This window comes from Halictus rubicundus, chromosome 12 (assembly GCF_050948215.1).
Source record: "Halictus rubicundus isolate RS-2024b chromosome 12, iyHalRubi1_principal, whole genome shotgun sequence".
In the NCBI taxonomy this organism is placed as follows: Eukaryota; Metazoa; Arthropoda; class Insecta; order Hymenoptera; family Halictidae; genus Halictus; species Halictus rubicundus.
The window spans coordinates 1,806,348-1,821,966 of NC_135160.1; the positions used below are offsets into that span (position 1 = coordinate 1,806,348).

Genomic DNA, 15,619 nt, shown 5'->3' on the forward strand with positions numbered 1-15,619 from the left:
CGGTTAGGTGTCTTTGGATGGCATTTTCAGGGGAAGAATAAAGAAAAAGAAAGGGAGAACGGCGTCGGGACGAAAAAGACAGGGAAGGTGTAAAAAGAAAGAGCAAGATAGAAAGAGAGAGAGAGGAGAGAGAGGAGAGAGAGAGAGGTGGAGGGTATCGGTATAGTTGTACATAGTACCACTTCTTCAAGTGACGAGGAGGAGAAAAGGAGGAGAGGCTTTTGAGGAGGAGGTGGAAGAGGAACAGCACGTGACCAATGACTTATATAAAGGTGGAGAACGACAGCCCGCAAACACAGAGTTCTCTCTACGCAGTGGAGCCTGTGCCCGCAAAAGTGATAGAACATTTTTTTTTTCTTCTTTCGGTTCTCCTCGATCCCGACACGCCGAACAAAACGAAAGAAAAGAACGCCACGCCAACCGTCCGGGAACGCATCTTCGAAGTAAACGAACGCACGGGTTTTTCTTTCTCCATTTTCCGCCACACAAGCACACCGACGCGGGAACAGACTCGTGCAAAAACCATGAGGACGTACTACGTGATTGCCGCCATTCTGATCGCCGGTACGTACCCGCCAACCGACATAATCGCGAGAGATACACGCGAGACGCTCATCACGGATAACGTATGATGAGGATGATGATAATGATGTGGAGAACAATGATGATGATGATGATGATGATGATGATGATGATGATGAGTAAAGCATTTGGGGCGACGCGTTTAAATCCGGACTCGTACGATTGTCGCGTTCCGGGAGGTTAAAAGTGTTATTGACGGTTCTTCTCACCGGAAGTGGAGGAACCAAGTGTGTGACATACGCGTGTGGACCACGAGAGTGCACTCTTCCGGCGTAATTGGTTTTTTCATTGTTCGATGGCCACGGGAGAATAGGAACCGTGCCTTTCGGGATCGTTTGTTACCTTATTGTTGCTCGCTATTACACGCCGGCTAATAAATATTGCTGGATTTACAAAGAAAATAGGGACTCTTCGGGATCGTTTCTTGCTCTTGATTTTTCGTATCGGCCAATTACTTGCGTCGGGTTTATAAAGAAAATTAGAATCGTGCCTTTCGTTATCTCATAGTCGCACTTTATTACTAGACAGCGGATCTTTATGCAAAATTAAAATTTTTGAATTGCAACAAACTGGAGTGAAGCAGACATTTATTTTCTTAATATGTTTAACAAGTTGGAAACAATATTTTAAAATTCTTCTAATGTTGTTACTATTTTAAATGACACCTAGTCATTTTTGTCATAAATGTATAAAATCTGCTGTCTATACAATAATGCTGGATTTACAGGGAAAATATTTATTAAGACAAATGTGTTCTTGATTTAGAAAATTAGAACCGTGCTCCTCGTCTGATACACATCGGCCAATAAATAAGGATTTGCAACAAAAAAAAAAAGAAAAAGAAAAAATAGGAACCGTGTCCTCAGAAACGTTTCTTACGTGTATGTAGTTCTTATTGTTAGTTAAATGTGGGCCATTAAGTAAGGCTTAGGAGGTCGTTCGAGATTTTGTTTAAAACGCAAGATTATATCGTAATTTGGAAAATGTCTAGGAATCGTGATAGAGTGTGATATCGAGTTTGATTGACGATCAAAACTAATGTAATTAAAACTTTGCACGCGGTGTTAGCTAGTGTAATTATCTTAAATGAAGATCCTAGAGTCCGGATTGTCGACTGTTTAATTTCGGGTAGTCTACGCGCGTTCTCCATATGCTAACTTCCGAGCATTAGAGCTTGGGTCAAAAGAGACCCGATACCGTACGACTAGGGTTAACACGATGACGAGTAGAACCGAGTAGAATATTTGTGTCACTTAATTTTATTTCTATTCAAAACGTGGATTCATGTGGTCTCGCGAGATCTGAGAAAATCTTACGCTAAAAAGTAGGACTGTTCTCGAGTTCCTTGAAAACTGAAATTTTAGTGAAATCTCTGCTGAATATTTCCCAGCTAATTCGCTTAATTTCGAAGCTTTCTAGTGGCGGTTTTAATGTGCGGAACACAGAGCCGGATATCTGCTGCGTGCAGTTTCTAATCTCGTTTTTGGTAATATTTTATTCAAGACTAGATTCTAGTTGCGATACCTGGAAACCGACACGCCATACGGTACCGTGTTAGATCGACATCTGCCGTAAACTCAGTGAAAGCTAGTTAACGTGACTGATAGAACGCAATCATCTCAGACCCATTCGAAAAATTTCAAATTACATGTCAGAACAGAAGATAAACATATCCGAGTCTGTTGAGATGGAAGTATTTAGAAACGCGAGTATAGAAGCAGACATCGGCGGTTTGCTGAAGACTCTTATCGAAACACGTTTTTATTGGTCGTTTCTGCGAATGATCTCGTCGTTGAAACGAGATCGAAAGGCGGATTCAGTTTCCTTGCGAAGAGAAACCTTCCCGACCCGCATTTGCATTCTTTTTCATCCCCTTCCACGGACCCTCCTTGTCGCAACAGGATAACCTTGGCCCAGATCTTGACCCTTCTTTTTATCACCGGCCACCATCGTCGTGAGACGTTCGTCCATCGAATTTAAAACGCAATCCAACTACACAAAAGTGGAAAAACAATACAGAAGGAAATTTTAATTCTAAGAAACTCGGGGCTGGGGGAATCGAGTTTTCATTAATTGCAAAATGCTAAAAATAGATCTTTCTCGTCCGGAAGATTTCAATAAAATTGTTTCTTCAAGATTGGTATCGATGAATTGTTTATAGCTCGTTCAAAATATTCGAGAGGAAAAAAAAAAGGGAAGGGAACGCTCGGTGAAACAATTGAAAAGTTAAGTAACAGTGAGAATAATCGAGTAAAGATTCCCGTAACTTCCGATTGCAATGGAAGATGAAGCTCTTTCAAACGTTTCCTTTAACCCTGCATATGATATGCCGGAGTCATTCGTCGTCTATCGGGCGATCATCAATATGTGCATTTTTATTCCGATATTAGACGACGCTTTTTATGTCGAAATAAGAAAAACTGTAGTGAAATATCGGCGTGGGTCAGAAATGACATTGATCTGGCTGGTTTTAATCGGCCCAGAGAAGAAATTTACGCAAATCTAGAACAAGTAAATCTCTATTAATATCCGTGGAGCTAATTTCGCATAGGGATCGTTGGTCTAACAACAGCAGGGCTATTACGGGATCGGAGACGCGTGATTCGGTGGCGGTCCCGAGAAAAATGAAAGTGAATACAGCACGCACACCGTCGCGTTGCTCTCGCGTATGCGAAATTACGATCGGCGAATGTCTGCGTGCGTGGTCTTGCGAGAAAGAGAGTGAGAGAGAGAGAGAAAGAGAGAGAGAGAGAGAGAGAGAGAGAGAGAGAGAGAGACTGTGAAGAGAGAGAATGAGAGGAGAAACACGCACGACGGAAAACGTGTTGAGGAGAGCCGAGTGAACGGGATGCTGGGAGAGCCCAGTCACGAGCCGTGTTGGTGTTGCAGCTGGTAGCTGGGCCTGGCTCTAGGCCCAAAGTGAAAGCGCCTGGCGAAAGTCAGTTTGTGTCCTTACATAAGACGTTTAGGTTATTCAGACATCATACGCCGCGAAAAAAGAATAACAGATTGTTAGCCGTAATTGCCGGCCACGGAACAATGCACGACGGCAGACGCCCGACCCGTCGATAATTAATATACCCACTTTTCTCAGAAAAATTGCCTGCGCCGGTTGCGACAAATTTCGACTGAATAAAAATTTGAAAATTGCCTAGCAGTCGTGAATAACGTGTTCGTTAATTCTTTCAATGTCCTCACTGTTTTCTATCTTGTCTAAAAGGCTCTTTATTTTATCGTCCACGGTGTGAACGATCCCTTAAACTGCCTGTAATTTCGCTATGAAGTGGTCGTAAGATTTTTATGCAACATTGCTGAGTCCATTTACTTTTATCCGCTGGTACACAGTAGTTCGTTTTATCTTGGTTTTTACATCGACGAAAATATTCGTATACTAGAATATTTAAATATTTTAATATTCATTTACTTTCAAAAATGTTAATGAAACTTCCAATTCCGTGAAGTAAATCGAGCATTAGGCCACCAATTATCAAATAATCTAACCGAGGAATGGAGAATTCAGTCTGATTAAGTGCGCAATTAATGTATCTAGAGTGCATCTATCACTTTTCACTTTTAACACAATTTTCTAGGAGCCCATTAATCCTACTATTCCTATCACGTTAATCTCAAACGGCCGATTTAATTTGACCATTAACTACCAACGAATAAATTTCAACCGCTCGAGTTCTGTTTATGCAATGCCAACGTAAAAATCGTTCCACTTCGACCAGAAAGCTAGATTCCCACAGAACACAGTCGGATAAATAATTTACCGACTCGGTGTCTCGGTAAAAACAATATTCTCGTGATGAAAGTAAGAGTCGACGGCATTTGAATAATTTCCTGTTTCATTGCAAATCACGGAACTGACGTGAATACCTCTGGCTCACGATTCGCACTAATAACAGTATAAACATATCGTACGATTGATAAAGTCTTCAATTAACTTTGATCCGAGTGTCGGTAATTTCAGTGTCGTTTAGAAACGTTCGTCGAACTGCCTGTACAAGTCTTTTTAGTTCCTTGCGAATTTCTCCAGGGTAAATACCTAAGTTAACAATCTGAGAACCTATTTCATTTTTTTGTTGTTGTCGTAAAAGAACATTTTTACACTTTTTAGTCCTCCACGGTTTTCTCCGCTGTCCTTTTCTTAAATAGTCTGAGAACCTATTTCACGTCGAGTTCTTGTTGCAATGACACTTTTGTAAATTACGCTTTATTTGCTCCACTTTTTAGTCTTGATGTTATCTAGGTACTATAATTGTCTAAATTAATTGGCTGAGAACATATTTAATCGTTACGTCGCAATCAATACTGCGGTATTTCTATAAATCGTGTTTCACTTGCACTTGCTCCACTTTTTACTATTCCACAATTTTCTCCACTATAAAAGTTAACAGCCTGGGAGCATATTTAATTTTTAGCATTTAATTGGTGTTGCAACAACATCTGTATAATTCATGTTTTATTCGTAGTTTCTAGAGAAGTATTTAATTTTTCATGTAACTCTTGATGCAGTACTATTTCTGTAAATTATGTTTTGCATACATTTACTCCAATTTTTAGACCTCCACTATAATTGTCTAAGTTGATTTTTATATTCAATTCTTGTTGTCATGATAATTCTGTAAATGGTGTTTTACTTGCATTTGATCTTTTCTCAATTTTCCACAATTTTCTCAATTATTAATGCCATCAATTACAGTCTGGGAACATATTTAGATACTGAATTGCTACTGCAATAATATTCGTGTAAGTTGTACGAAAACTCATTTTGTATGGAGTTGCAGAACACCTCAATAAACAATCGTTTATTTGTAGTGTCTCTACAATAAAGTGTCCCGAGTCGATTTTCCTCGTTCCTAGCCATAGCAGTCACATTCCACGAAATAAAGCAGGAAGCGTCGTTCCTTCTAGCAACAATCAATTTTCTTTGTTTCCCAATGTCTGCGGAACAGGTAAAATTGTACTCGATTATGCTGCGATCCCTGGCACGATTAAATCTTGCACCGGGCGTAACCGCAGAACGGATTTTTACTTGCGGATTACTTCTCTCGACAGAGAGCGAGAGATGGAGAATCTGACCACGATTAGATCAATCCCGACACAGCAAGACACGTAATTCAATTTATCCCTCATTAAAGTAATAAGTCGTTTCGGAGCAGAAATCTCTGAAATCGCGACCGCAATAAAAAGCTTCCTTCCTTCACTTTCGATTCCCAGCGACCGTCTAATTAGCATAAATTGATGAAACTGTTCTGTAATTGTCGCAACTTATTTTTCTTTTTTTTTTTTTTTGTTTGTTTGTTTAATAACGCACTTTAATCGCTTCCGTCCAACCAGTCGATAAACAGTTCCAGTTTTATATTACACGTTTGGTCGAGATACGAGCAAAAGAAGGTTATTACCGGTTGTTACAGGTTCGTTAATGTTATCGGTGTATAAATATTCTCGGTAATTGTATACTTCACTGCGTTTTAACATTTTTGAAATTGCGAAATAGATGAAAACTTGTAAGAGTCCACGGAATCGGGCGAGCATGATCGTTGAAAGTGAAGCATGTCGTACGTACTGTTTCTTTCGTTACGGAAATGTTTTTTTTTAGCGGTTCAATAGACTTTCATATACATTCCATCGTCGTATGAAGTCTTTATCAGATCCTTTCTTAGCTGTCCTTTCAGTATGAAAATGTCTGGTCGGTTTTTATAGTCATTGTTATGCAGCAGACGTGATTGTACAACTGTAGGAAGTTCAATGTGGTCTCGATCGTCTTATTTTGTGGAAAAAGTTATTTCATTCTCGTTTGCAATGCATTTAGGAAATGAAAAGTCATTGGTGCTGAAAAGAGTCACTAATCTATAAAGTATCGTACTGTGTTTTCTAATTTTAAGCAACAAATTGTCTCAGAATCGTATTTTAGCTTCTCGCTAACTGTGCGACGTTTGTTCCTTGCTAATTGTCACAGATAAAAATATTGAATTCGAAGAAAGATAATAAATATCTTGTTGGTGATGGTAACACTCTCGGAATGGTATTTCAATGTCTCATCGGTGTCCACGCTCGTTGTTGTTACCCAGCAAAGCTGACTGTACAATGCACATGATTTTACAACTCGATTCAGGAAGTTAGAATCTCAATCGTTTTGTTTATAGAATAAGTAACTCCATTCTCAGGAATGATCGAAATTGTTATCGGGAACACCATTCCGTTATCGTTCCTTTTCGCAAAGTCGAAAAACGTAGCGGAATGCAAAAGGTGTATGCAGGTATCTTATTTACGGTAACATTGAACTTTCTTGTTTATCGTGCGATTTATGTTAACGTTAGTACCGTGATCAGTGTGCCGTGACTAATATATGGGGTAGAGCGGTTCCGAGTCACAAGTCCGTGAATCATAAACTAAGTCTGATCGGGAACAACAACGATAGCGCGCATTGTTAGAATTCAGAACAATGGAGAGCAAGTTCTCAGATTTCAGGGAAATAAATAATTGCGCCGCAAGCAATACTTGATCGCTAAAATGTACACATTGTTTTCCGAACGTTACCACTTGGTTCTACGAGCAAAGGGAATTTATGGTAACACATGAAAAAATTACTAAAGTGAATTATTGTTCTCTGCATCGACTGGGCCAACAGTACCCTTTCAAATAATTTTTAATCTTGGCTAGGATCAAAATTACCTTCCCAAATATTCTTCATCCTTTCAGACCACGACCATTTGTTGTTAAACAATTCTCAGTCTCAGCTAGGACCAAAATTTCCTCTCAAATTGGTCCTCAGCCTCGTGGCTAGGATCAGAGCTCCCTCTCCAAATAATTGTCACCTTCAATTAAGACCAGAATTCTCATTGAAATCATTCTCAGCCTCATGGCTAGGATCAGAGCTCCCTCTCCAAATAATTGTCCGCCTCAATTAAGACCAGAATTCTCATTCAAATCATTCTCAGCCTCATGGCTAGGATCACAGCTCCCTCTCCAAATAATTGTCAGCCTCATTTAAGACCAGAATTCTCATTCAAATCATTCTCAGCCTCATGGCTAAGATCAGAGGTCCCTCTCTAAATAATTGTCCGCCTCAATTAAGACCAGAATTCTCATTGAAATCATTCTCAGCCTCATGGCTAGGATCACAGCTCCCTCTCCAAATAATTGTCAGCCTCACTTAAGACCAGAATTCTCATTAAAATCATTCTCAGCCTCATGGCTAGGATCAGAGCTCCCTCTCCAAATAATTGTCACCTTCAATTAAGACCAGAATTCTCATTGAAATCATTCTCAGCCTCATGGCTAGGATCAGAGCTCCCTCTCCAAATAATTGTCAGCCTCATTTAAGACCAGAATTCTCATTCAAATCATTCTCAGCCTCATGGCTAGGATCAGAGCTCCCTCTCCAAATAATTGTCACCTTCAATTAAGACCAGAATTCTCATTGAAATCATTCTCAGCCTCATGGCTAGGATCACAGCTCCCTCTCCAAATAATTGTCAGCCTCACTTAAGACCAGAATTCTCATTCAAATCATTCTCAGCCTCATGGCTAGGATCAGAGGTCCCTCTCCAAATAATTGTCAGCCTCATTTAAGACCAGAATTCTCATTGAAATCATTCTCAGCCTTATGGCTAGGATCAGAGCTCTCTCCCCAGATAATTATCAACCTTAGCTAGCACCAAAATTCACTCTGAGATCATTCTCAAACCTTTTTAAGGACTCCATCATCTTCATCCTCATCTGAAACCAAAGTTGTTGGGTCTTATAGAATATAGATTCAAGACTTCATGACTCAAATTAATATAATGCATTAATACAGTGAATTCTCGATATATGTCGACAACACGGGTCTAGCCAGCGTCGTGTATCGCCCAGGAGACTTGCCCCGCGGTGGTGGGGATAATTTCGCGACGTTTATCATCGAGGCCGTGGCGACATATATAGAGAAATCACTGTATATCGTTCTCGACAGAAGAACGTAAAGTTACGTTTGTAAATTCCGTGTCCACAGGCGCGAATGGCCAGGAGTCCTTCAAATGCCCAGACGACTTTGGGTTCTACCCGCACCACATATCCTGCGACAAATACTGGAAGTGCGACAACAATGTGGCCGAGTTGAAGACCTGCGGCAACGGGCTCGCGTTCGACGCAAGTGACAGCAAGTTCCTCACCGAAAACTGCGACTACCTCCACAACGTCGATTGCGGCGAAAGGACGCAGCTCGAGCCGGCGATCAACACGCCCCATTGTCCAAGATTGTATGGCATCTTCGCCGACGATAAGAAATGCGACGTGTTCTGGAACTGCTGGAACGGAGAGTCTTCCAGGTATCAGTGCAGCCCTGGACTTGCCTACGATCGCGAAGCCAGAGTTTGCATGTGGGCTGACCAGGTGCCTGAGTGCAAGAACGAAGGTAGGTGTCCTAACTAAACCTGAACTCTAACTATTCTAGTCCTTCAGCTGCAATGAAAATTTAAAAATAAATGGCACCGTTTGTTTCCAGCATAAGCCGTGAAGGTTGTTTAACAAATAATTGAGTCACAGGTGCTAAATAGCGTCACTGATCTGCTTGGTATCAAGCTTTGCTTAGTACTTCTAAGTAGCAAATTGTCTAAAATTTTTTCTGCTAATTGCGAGAGCCTACCTTACGAAAAATTTGTATTATCGCGAAATTTTGTACTGCAGATTTCCTCAGATAAAAATATCGAATATTGATGCTCCTAAAAGTATAGAAATTTGCTATGGGTTGTAATTTTAATTAGCAATTAATCTCAGAATAGTATTTTGATTTTTTTTTTGCTAATTGCGAGAGCCTACCTTATGAAAAATTTCAATTGCGAAATTTTGTGCGGCAGATTTCCTCGGATAAAAATATCGAATTTGAGAAAAAGATGGCGAATGCCTTATCAATGCACCTGCTAGTATAAAAATCGCACTGTGTCTCTATTTGCAGCCGTAATGGCAAAAATCGTCTAAACAATTTTACGCAAACATGGTTCGCCGTTTATAAGATCGAACAAGGAAATTTCAAAGGCGCATAACCGAAGTGAAATCAGCATTCCGTGACTTTCGATTTTCTTCTACTGTCTTGCATCTGCTAGGTAGCGTGGATGATCATCGCTCCAGAGAAAAAGTCTGAAAAATGTTTTCAGACAATTACTGGTGTACCAGTTTTTCTGTTCGGGACTTTCATGTTTTCTCTTCGATTATTACATTGTCTTCGCGCGCTGTGACCGGATTTATTAATGCGCACCAATTATTCCGCATGATAATAACATGGTAACGAGAGGAAAACGCTGCAAGTTCGCAAGTGATTTCTACTCTGCCTCGCGTCTCTCTCTCTCTCTTTCTCTCTCCTTCTGTCTGACCATTGGCGACGAGATCTACTTGGACTCTTCGAGGTACGGCGATCAAAGAAGATCGCAATCTCATTTGCTTATTATTATTTAATTTCCAATGTGAGAAAATTTGGTGAAAAATGTCCAAAAATGGAACTACTAAATGGTAATTCAAAGACGTTGAAAGATTGCCTGCTTTTCCAACAGAGTAACTAATTGTTTCTAATTGCTATTCCTTTGAGACTCTATTATTTTTATAATCTCTGCCTCGTTTATCAAAATCTGCTTAATTTTCACTACAGCTTCAGTTGTAAAGAAGGGACGTTTCACGGTGTAACAGAGCCGAATTTCGAGAAACGGGCGAACGAAATTACAACAGAGCAGCGTTCTGGTTCCGGTTCGCCGCAATGGCGGTACCAAGCACGCCATCTTGCAACGATCTCGTTCATTATGCCAGTCCGCGTTCTATCGACGATACGTGACAATAGCCCCCACGCACATCCTGTGCGTTTCATCACGCGGAATCTTCGCCCGATAGAATTCAAAGGCGAACCCTGATATTACCATTCAGCGACTTCCACCGTCGCGTCGGACAATTGCTGCGAGGCTCTCACCACGCCTCTCCTTTTCTCTGGCCTCTCAACTTCCTCCTCTCCTCCTGGGAGCTGCACTGTGAACTATCGAAACGGTTCTGAACCGTTCGAAACGTATTCCACGCACCTAAACAGCGAAACATCAATTAATCGGGCTCATTATTTTGACGTTGCACAATTTCTGTGACTCCCCTCTGTGAAACCCCTCCGAAAATTAAAACAAATTATCGTTGGTTAATTATGCTTCTTCCAACTCTTGCACACTGTTTGGAGTATTTTCTATTTGAAAATATGGTGGATATTGTTACTCAATTGTCGAAATATAGATGTGCTAATTCCCGGACCAGTATACAGGGATTAAAAAATATTTGTCGGAGGAGACACATGTACGTGTCAAATTCGTCGTAACTTGTGACACAGTCGATATTTTGTTATGAAAAAAATCATACACATTCTTGAAACATCCGCAAATCCGCCCACAAAGTATTAAAGTAGTGCGCATACCGCTTTCGTTTAAATAAATTCTGAAACTCGCCTCGCTTATCGACTGGCACACCGAAGACACGTTTTCTCCCCTTTTCTTCGTATTCGTGTCTCTATCTTCTTCTCTATCTCACCGTTTGTTTGGTCGCGTTGTGCAGAGGTCGCGGGAGGTTTCACGTGTCCGGCCGCCGGCGAAGTGAGCGGAGCATCCGGCAGCTTCAGCAGACACGCCCATCCCGAGGACTGCAGAAAGTATTACATTTGTCTGGAGGGCATCGCCAGAGAGTATGGTTGCCCCATTGGAACCGTCTTCAAGATCGGTGACGCCGACGGCAGCGGCGCCTGCGAGGACCCTGAGGACGTTCCCGGATGGTGAGTCATTCTCAATAATTTTTTGAAAGATAAACGACAACGGTTTGTATCCTTACGCGAGACTTCATAGGTTCCTGACCTGTACCGTACCCCAAGTAGCAATATTTTCTGCCATTTTTCTGGACCTCCAGGGTGAAAACAACCCCTTAGCCCTTTCTCATATTAAGCAATTTATTAATGTTAATGTCTAGTCAGATTTTACAGGTTCCTGAAGAGTCCCCGTAGAAGTACCAATTTTCTCTGGCAAGCTAGAGTAAAAATTAATTTGTTAATAGGTTTAACATTCTTGCTGCTGCGTGGTTCTCCTCATTTTTATCGTAATTGAACAAAATCCCACTTATCGAGAACTGTTACACGAAAAAATTCACAAGACCGCTATCTCGCTAGCCATCGAACTAGAAGTGTCCGACTTCGTTTTAACATAATAAAAAAAGAAAGCCCGAGACTTCCTTGTCGCGTTTCCACCGGTTTTAAATTGCAATTAACGAGGTTGGAGCAAAGGAGACGGTGTGAAATTGAAATGCATCGAGAAACTTCGCGTCCAGACGTTACGTAAAAACAAATTCTGGACAAACCGGGTATTATATAGTCCGAGTCTGATTACAGTGTTTAAAAACCCGTGAGACACGCGCCGCCCGCCACGACTGGAAGTCCCCGTCAGGTGTTTCTTCTTTTTCGGGTGACGCAATTAAACGGATATTCTCTCGTGTGTGCCGGGTTGATAGGTTTTGCGTAACACCGTCGAAATGTTGGTAACACAATATTTACATAATGCCCCGGCGCGCGAAGACAGGAATAACGTGTGTGAAAGCTTGCACGCGAAACGTGCTTTCGAAAAATCCCAAAGATCATTTTATTTTCATCGAACACGATCACCTGTTTCCTGGGTCTCGAATCAGTGGTTATCGACACTTCTGAAGTACAATTTCATTTCGCTCACTTTCTCTTGATCTTTCTCTTTCTCTTGAAAATCAAGACACGATTACGAACCATGAGTGCACCATTTTCATGCTGATCTACCAAATGAAAAGAAATAAATTGTAAAATCACGAGTGCACCATTTCCATTTCGGTACTCTTAATCGTCTACTAAATAGGAATAAAAACGATTACTATACTAAACGACACCAAAGCTGAATAAAATTATGCTAACAAGGACGTTACTTAAAAATAAGACAGATTGTAAGAAGATAACGAATCTGTCGAAGAACAATTAACTTTTGTAAAAAGGACTCAGCACCTCTCCTCGTTCTACAGTTTACTAATAAAAAGGAATACGAAAATTCTTTCCAATAACAACATTGTCGATAATAATGATATTGTTACTTAACAACCAAAACTGTCTAACCTTGTGTACACGTCGAATGTATGTCTGAAATTATGCTAAAAAAGAATCTGTGGCTGGTATCCCTTATTTATTATTCTCGATGGAAGTGAAACAATATATATATATTTCATGAATGACTATACTGTTCAAACTAATTCGTTTATTTGAAATGAATATTGCGAGTTCGCGTTTGCAAGAAGCTTCTGAAAATTGATCTGTAGACAGTTGACCGAGATTTTGCGATAAGGTTGAAAGAGCGAACGATAGTGATTGAGACTCTTCCATCGGGAGTATGAACGTGATTAACTGAGAACACGAAACGCACGCACCGGAGGTGGCACACACGTCACGCATGTCCTAACATCCGGATTTTTCCCGGTTCTGCTTCACAGTGAGGATTACTACGGTGACCTGGACCTGAAGAGCATCAGGAAAAGCGAGCTGCTTGCCGGAATTCAGAATTCGGGCGAGATCAGGAAGCACCAGGGTCAGGGAAAACCAAGGCCCCCGTCGGCACCTGCGAGGCCCAACGCACCCCTCCAGGAATAATCTCTAACCCCTCCAACCCCTTCAACCCTGTCTTCGCCTTTCTAATTCCCCTCTTCTTCCACCCTTTCTTCGCATCTTCTCATCCCTTTTCCCATCTATTCTTCACAAAACGCTCTCTCTCTCTCTCTCTCTCTCTCTCTCTCTCTCTCTCTCTCTCTCTCTCTCTTTTCCCTAATCACACACGTACACGTACACACGTACACAAACAACACGAACTCATACAATCTCGAGCGAACAGCCCTGGTGTTCGATACCTCGGTATATGTGCTGGTGATTATGACAAGCGGCCTGAACCAATCGCGAGAATCGAGTCACGATTTGCTATACAAAAGATGCACACTTGGAAATCGCGTGATCGAATGATTTCACAGGCTTCAAGAGACTTCGGGGCCGCTCTCATAATTACAGGTAAATATATGTAACGCCGAGAGTCAAGAGTGCTCGATCGCCTCTTCTCGTCTAGCTGTGCAATTCTCGAAATCGCAGTAGAACCTCGCTCGTTGCAACTTCGTTCATTCCGCGGAGACCCCGTTCGTTGCGTACTGTCGACCCCCACCACCAGTTGTCAGAACTTCTGGTACTCGTGGTAGGGGACAGCGATGGTCGCGAAGCGGGGAAAACAGATCGCGCGATTTCGGTCCCGTTTCGCGCAACCAACGAGGCTCTACTGTACTACGGAGCAATCTTGGAACCTCGGTAAGAGCAACCGAGAGAAATTCGTGGATTGTCTGAAGTTTCTGCGACTAGAAATTCTATTTATAATCCTCCCGAAGCAGTCTTAACGCTCCTAGCTTCTGTTTCTTTTTTTTTTTTACTTTTTTTCTTTTTTAATTATTCGATTAGAGGAGCGGAACGCGCGTGAAATTATTGAGAGACTGATCGTAGCTCGACGGAGCCCCGGATAGCGTTTAAGATCTGCGATAAGGAGTCTGATTATTTTTTGATTTGTGAACGGAGTTCGAATGAAATTCACGATCGTATCGTCTCATCGGTTTCCTCCATTCTTTCTTGCCTGTTGCGCTTCATGCGACATTGCCTCGTCCTCGATCCTTCCTGTCCACGCACTCCTCTCGACATCGTGAGACGTTCGATCCAAGGGAAAAATCGCGAACGGCGGTGAAACGGCTCTTTGATCGCGGGATCTCGTAGAAAATGGGAAATTCTCTCGATTCGAGGCTGCCATAACCGCCCGCGCACTCTTGGCCTCGGTCGAGCATGCTTGCGTTAAGCTAGACTCATCCGTGTATTTGTAAGTAATGTGAAAGATTCGTATAATAAATGGAAAAACATTCGTTGAAACCGATTCTATGTGTTTTCAAAGACCCTCGATCCATCCCCAAAAATAATTTCGTACTTAACTCTGGTGATCTGGCTTCTGCATGATCGTTTAAATTAATCAATAACACGCGTTCCCTTCAGTGCACATTTCACTAAATGTTTTTTGACTCTGAGAGCTCTCCGCAGGAGAAATTAAACCGCAATCATTGAAATTTCATTTTACTGCATGGAATCTTATTTCTCATTTTTATTTGTGTATTTTAGAATAAATAAGATTGGCTTAAATATTTCATTTTATGTAGATGCTATGCGCGGACATTTTGAATCTAAAGACGCTTGTAGATTCAGTTTGACTGCTAGTTTATTGTATTTTTATTTCTGTTGCAATCGGAAGGTTGATTGCGATTTTTAATCTAGTCTGCTTTGGAATAAATGAAATTCGCTTGCATAAACGTTGTATATGAAAATTTGGAGACAAAGGTTGCTTCTTCTAGAATCAATTTTCCCGTATTTTTAGTTGTGTAGTATATATGTGTATAGTAATATAAAAAAAGAATTTTTGTGAATAATAAGTTTTAATTGATTACTTAGCGAGAAGTACTATGGCGACGTGGATCTGAAGGCTCTACGTAAACTGGGATACAAGAAAAAGTAAGAAGAAAATTCCAGGGATCACGAAAATCGACGAGAAATTTTAGGACAGATCAAAATTCATCGATCTTTGAGCAGGAAAGATTTACAAAAATCTTAGGGTACGAACAGAATAAATTTAACATAATTTAATTTAGCTTAGTAAGTTATAAGTACTTTAGTATCGAACTAAGAATATTGAAGCCTAGAATCTTGAAATTGTGAACGCTTTATAATTATAAATGTTAGAGAATCAAACGTGTGTGTGATTAAATAACAAATGATTATAAAGCTCGTTTGTATATATTTTTTTATTATTGTGATACGTAAAATCGACGGATCATCCCATGCTTTTCGTTTTTAAATCTTCGGTATCATCGTTCATGATCATGATTGTATACAAAATTACTATGATATAGACTTCTGTGTAAATAAATATTATAAAAATAAATGACTATCGTAAAATGTGGTATGTTTATC

At 40.8% G+C, this 15,619-nt stretch overlaps 1 protein-coding gene and 1 long non-coding RNA gene across 3 annotated transcripts; one reads left to right on the forward strand and one right to left on the reverse strand.

Annotated features, from left to right (window-relative positions):
* The first annotated feature begins 240 nt into the window (after positions 1-240).
* On the forward strand, positions 241-15,578 carry Gasp (Chitin binding Peritrophin-A domain-containing protein Gasp). 2 transcript variants are annotated; one of them, XM_076797446.1, is made up of 4 exons: positions 241-564; positions 8,582-8,983; positions 11,143-11,356; positions 15,101-15,578. In XM_076797446.1, the coding sequence occupies exons 1-4, from the start codon at positions 258-260 to the stop codon at positions 15,162-15,164; spliced, it is 987 nt and encodes a 328-aa protein (XP_076653561.1). In that variant the 5' UTR covers positions 241-257; the 3' UTR covers positions 15,165-15,578. The 2 variants fall into 2 exon arrangements, with proteins under 2 accessions (XP_076653561.1, XP_076653560.1); XM_076797445.1 differs by lacking the exon at positions 15,101-15,578 and adding an exon at positions 13,075-14,533.
* LOC143359499 (uncharacterized) lies at positions 14,024-15,084 on the reverse strand. Its single transcript, XR_013083125.1, has 2 exons — positions 14,963-15,084; positions 14,024-14,927 (listed from the first exon to the last, which is right to left on the reverse strand). It is a non-coding gene; the product is annotated as an uncharacterized LOC143359499 (long non-coding RNA).
* Positions 15,579-15,619: the final 41 nt, after the last annotated feature.

Coding starts and splice junctions, on each gene's coding strand:
- Gasp (XM_076797445.1), top strand. CDS start 258: ATGACTTATATAAAGGTGGAGAACGACAGCCCGCAAACACAGAGTTCT. Junction 565..8,581: donor TGCCGCCATTCTGATCGCCG/GTACGTACCCGC, acceptor CCGTGTCCACAG/GCGCGAATGGCCAGGAGTCC. Junction 11,357..13,074: donor CCTGAGGACGTTCCCGGATG/GTGAGTCATTCT, acceptor TCTGCTTCACAG/TGAGGATTACTACGGTGACC.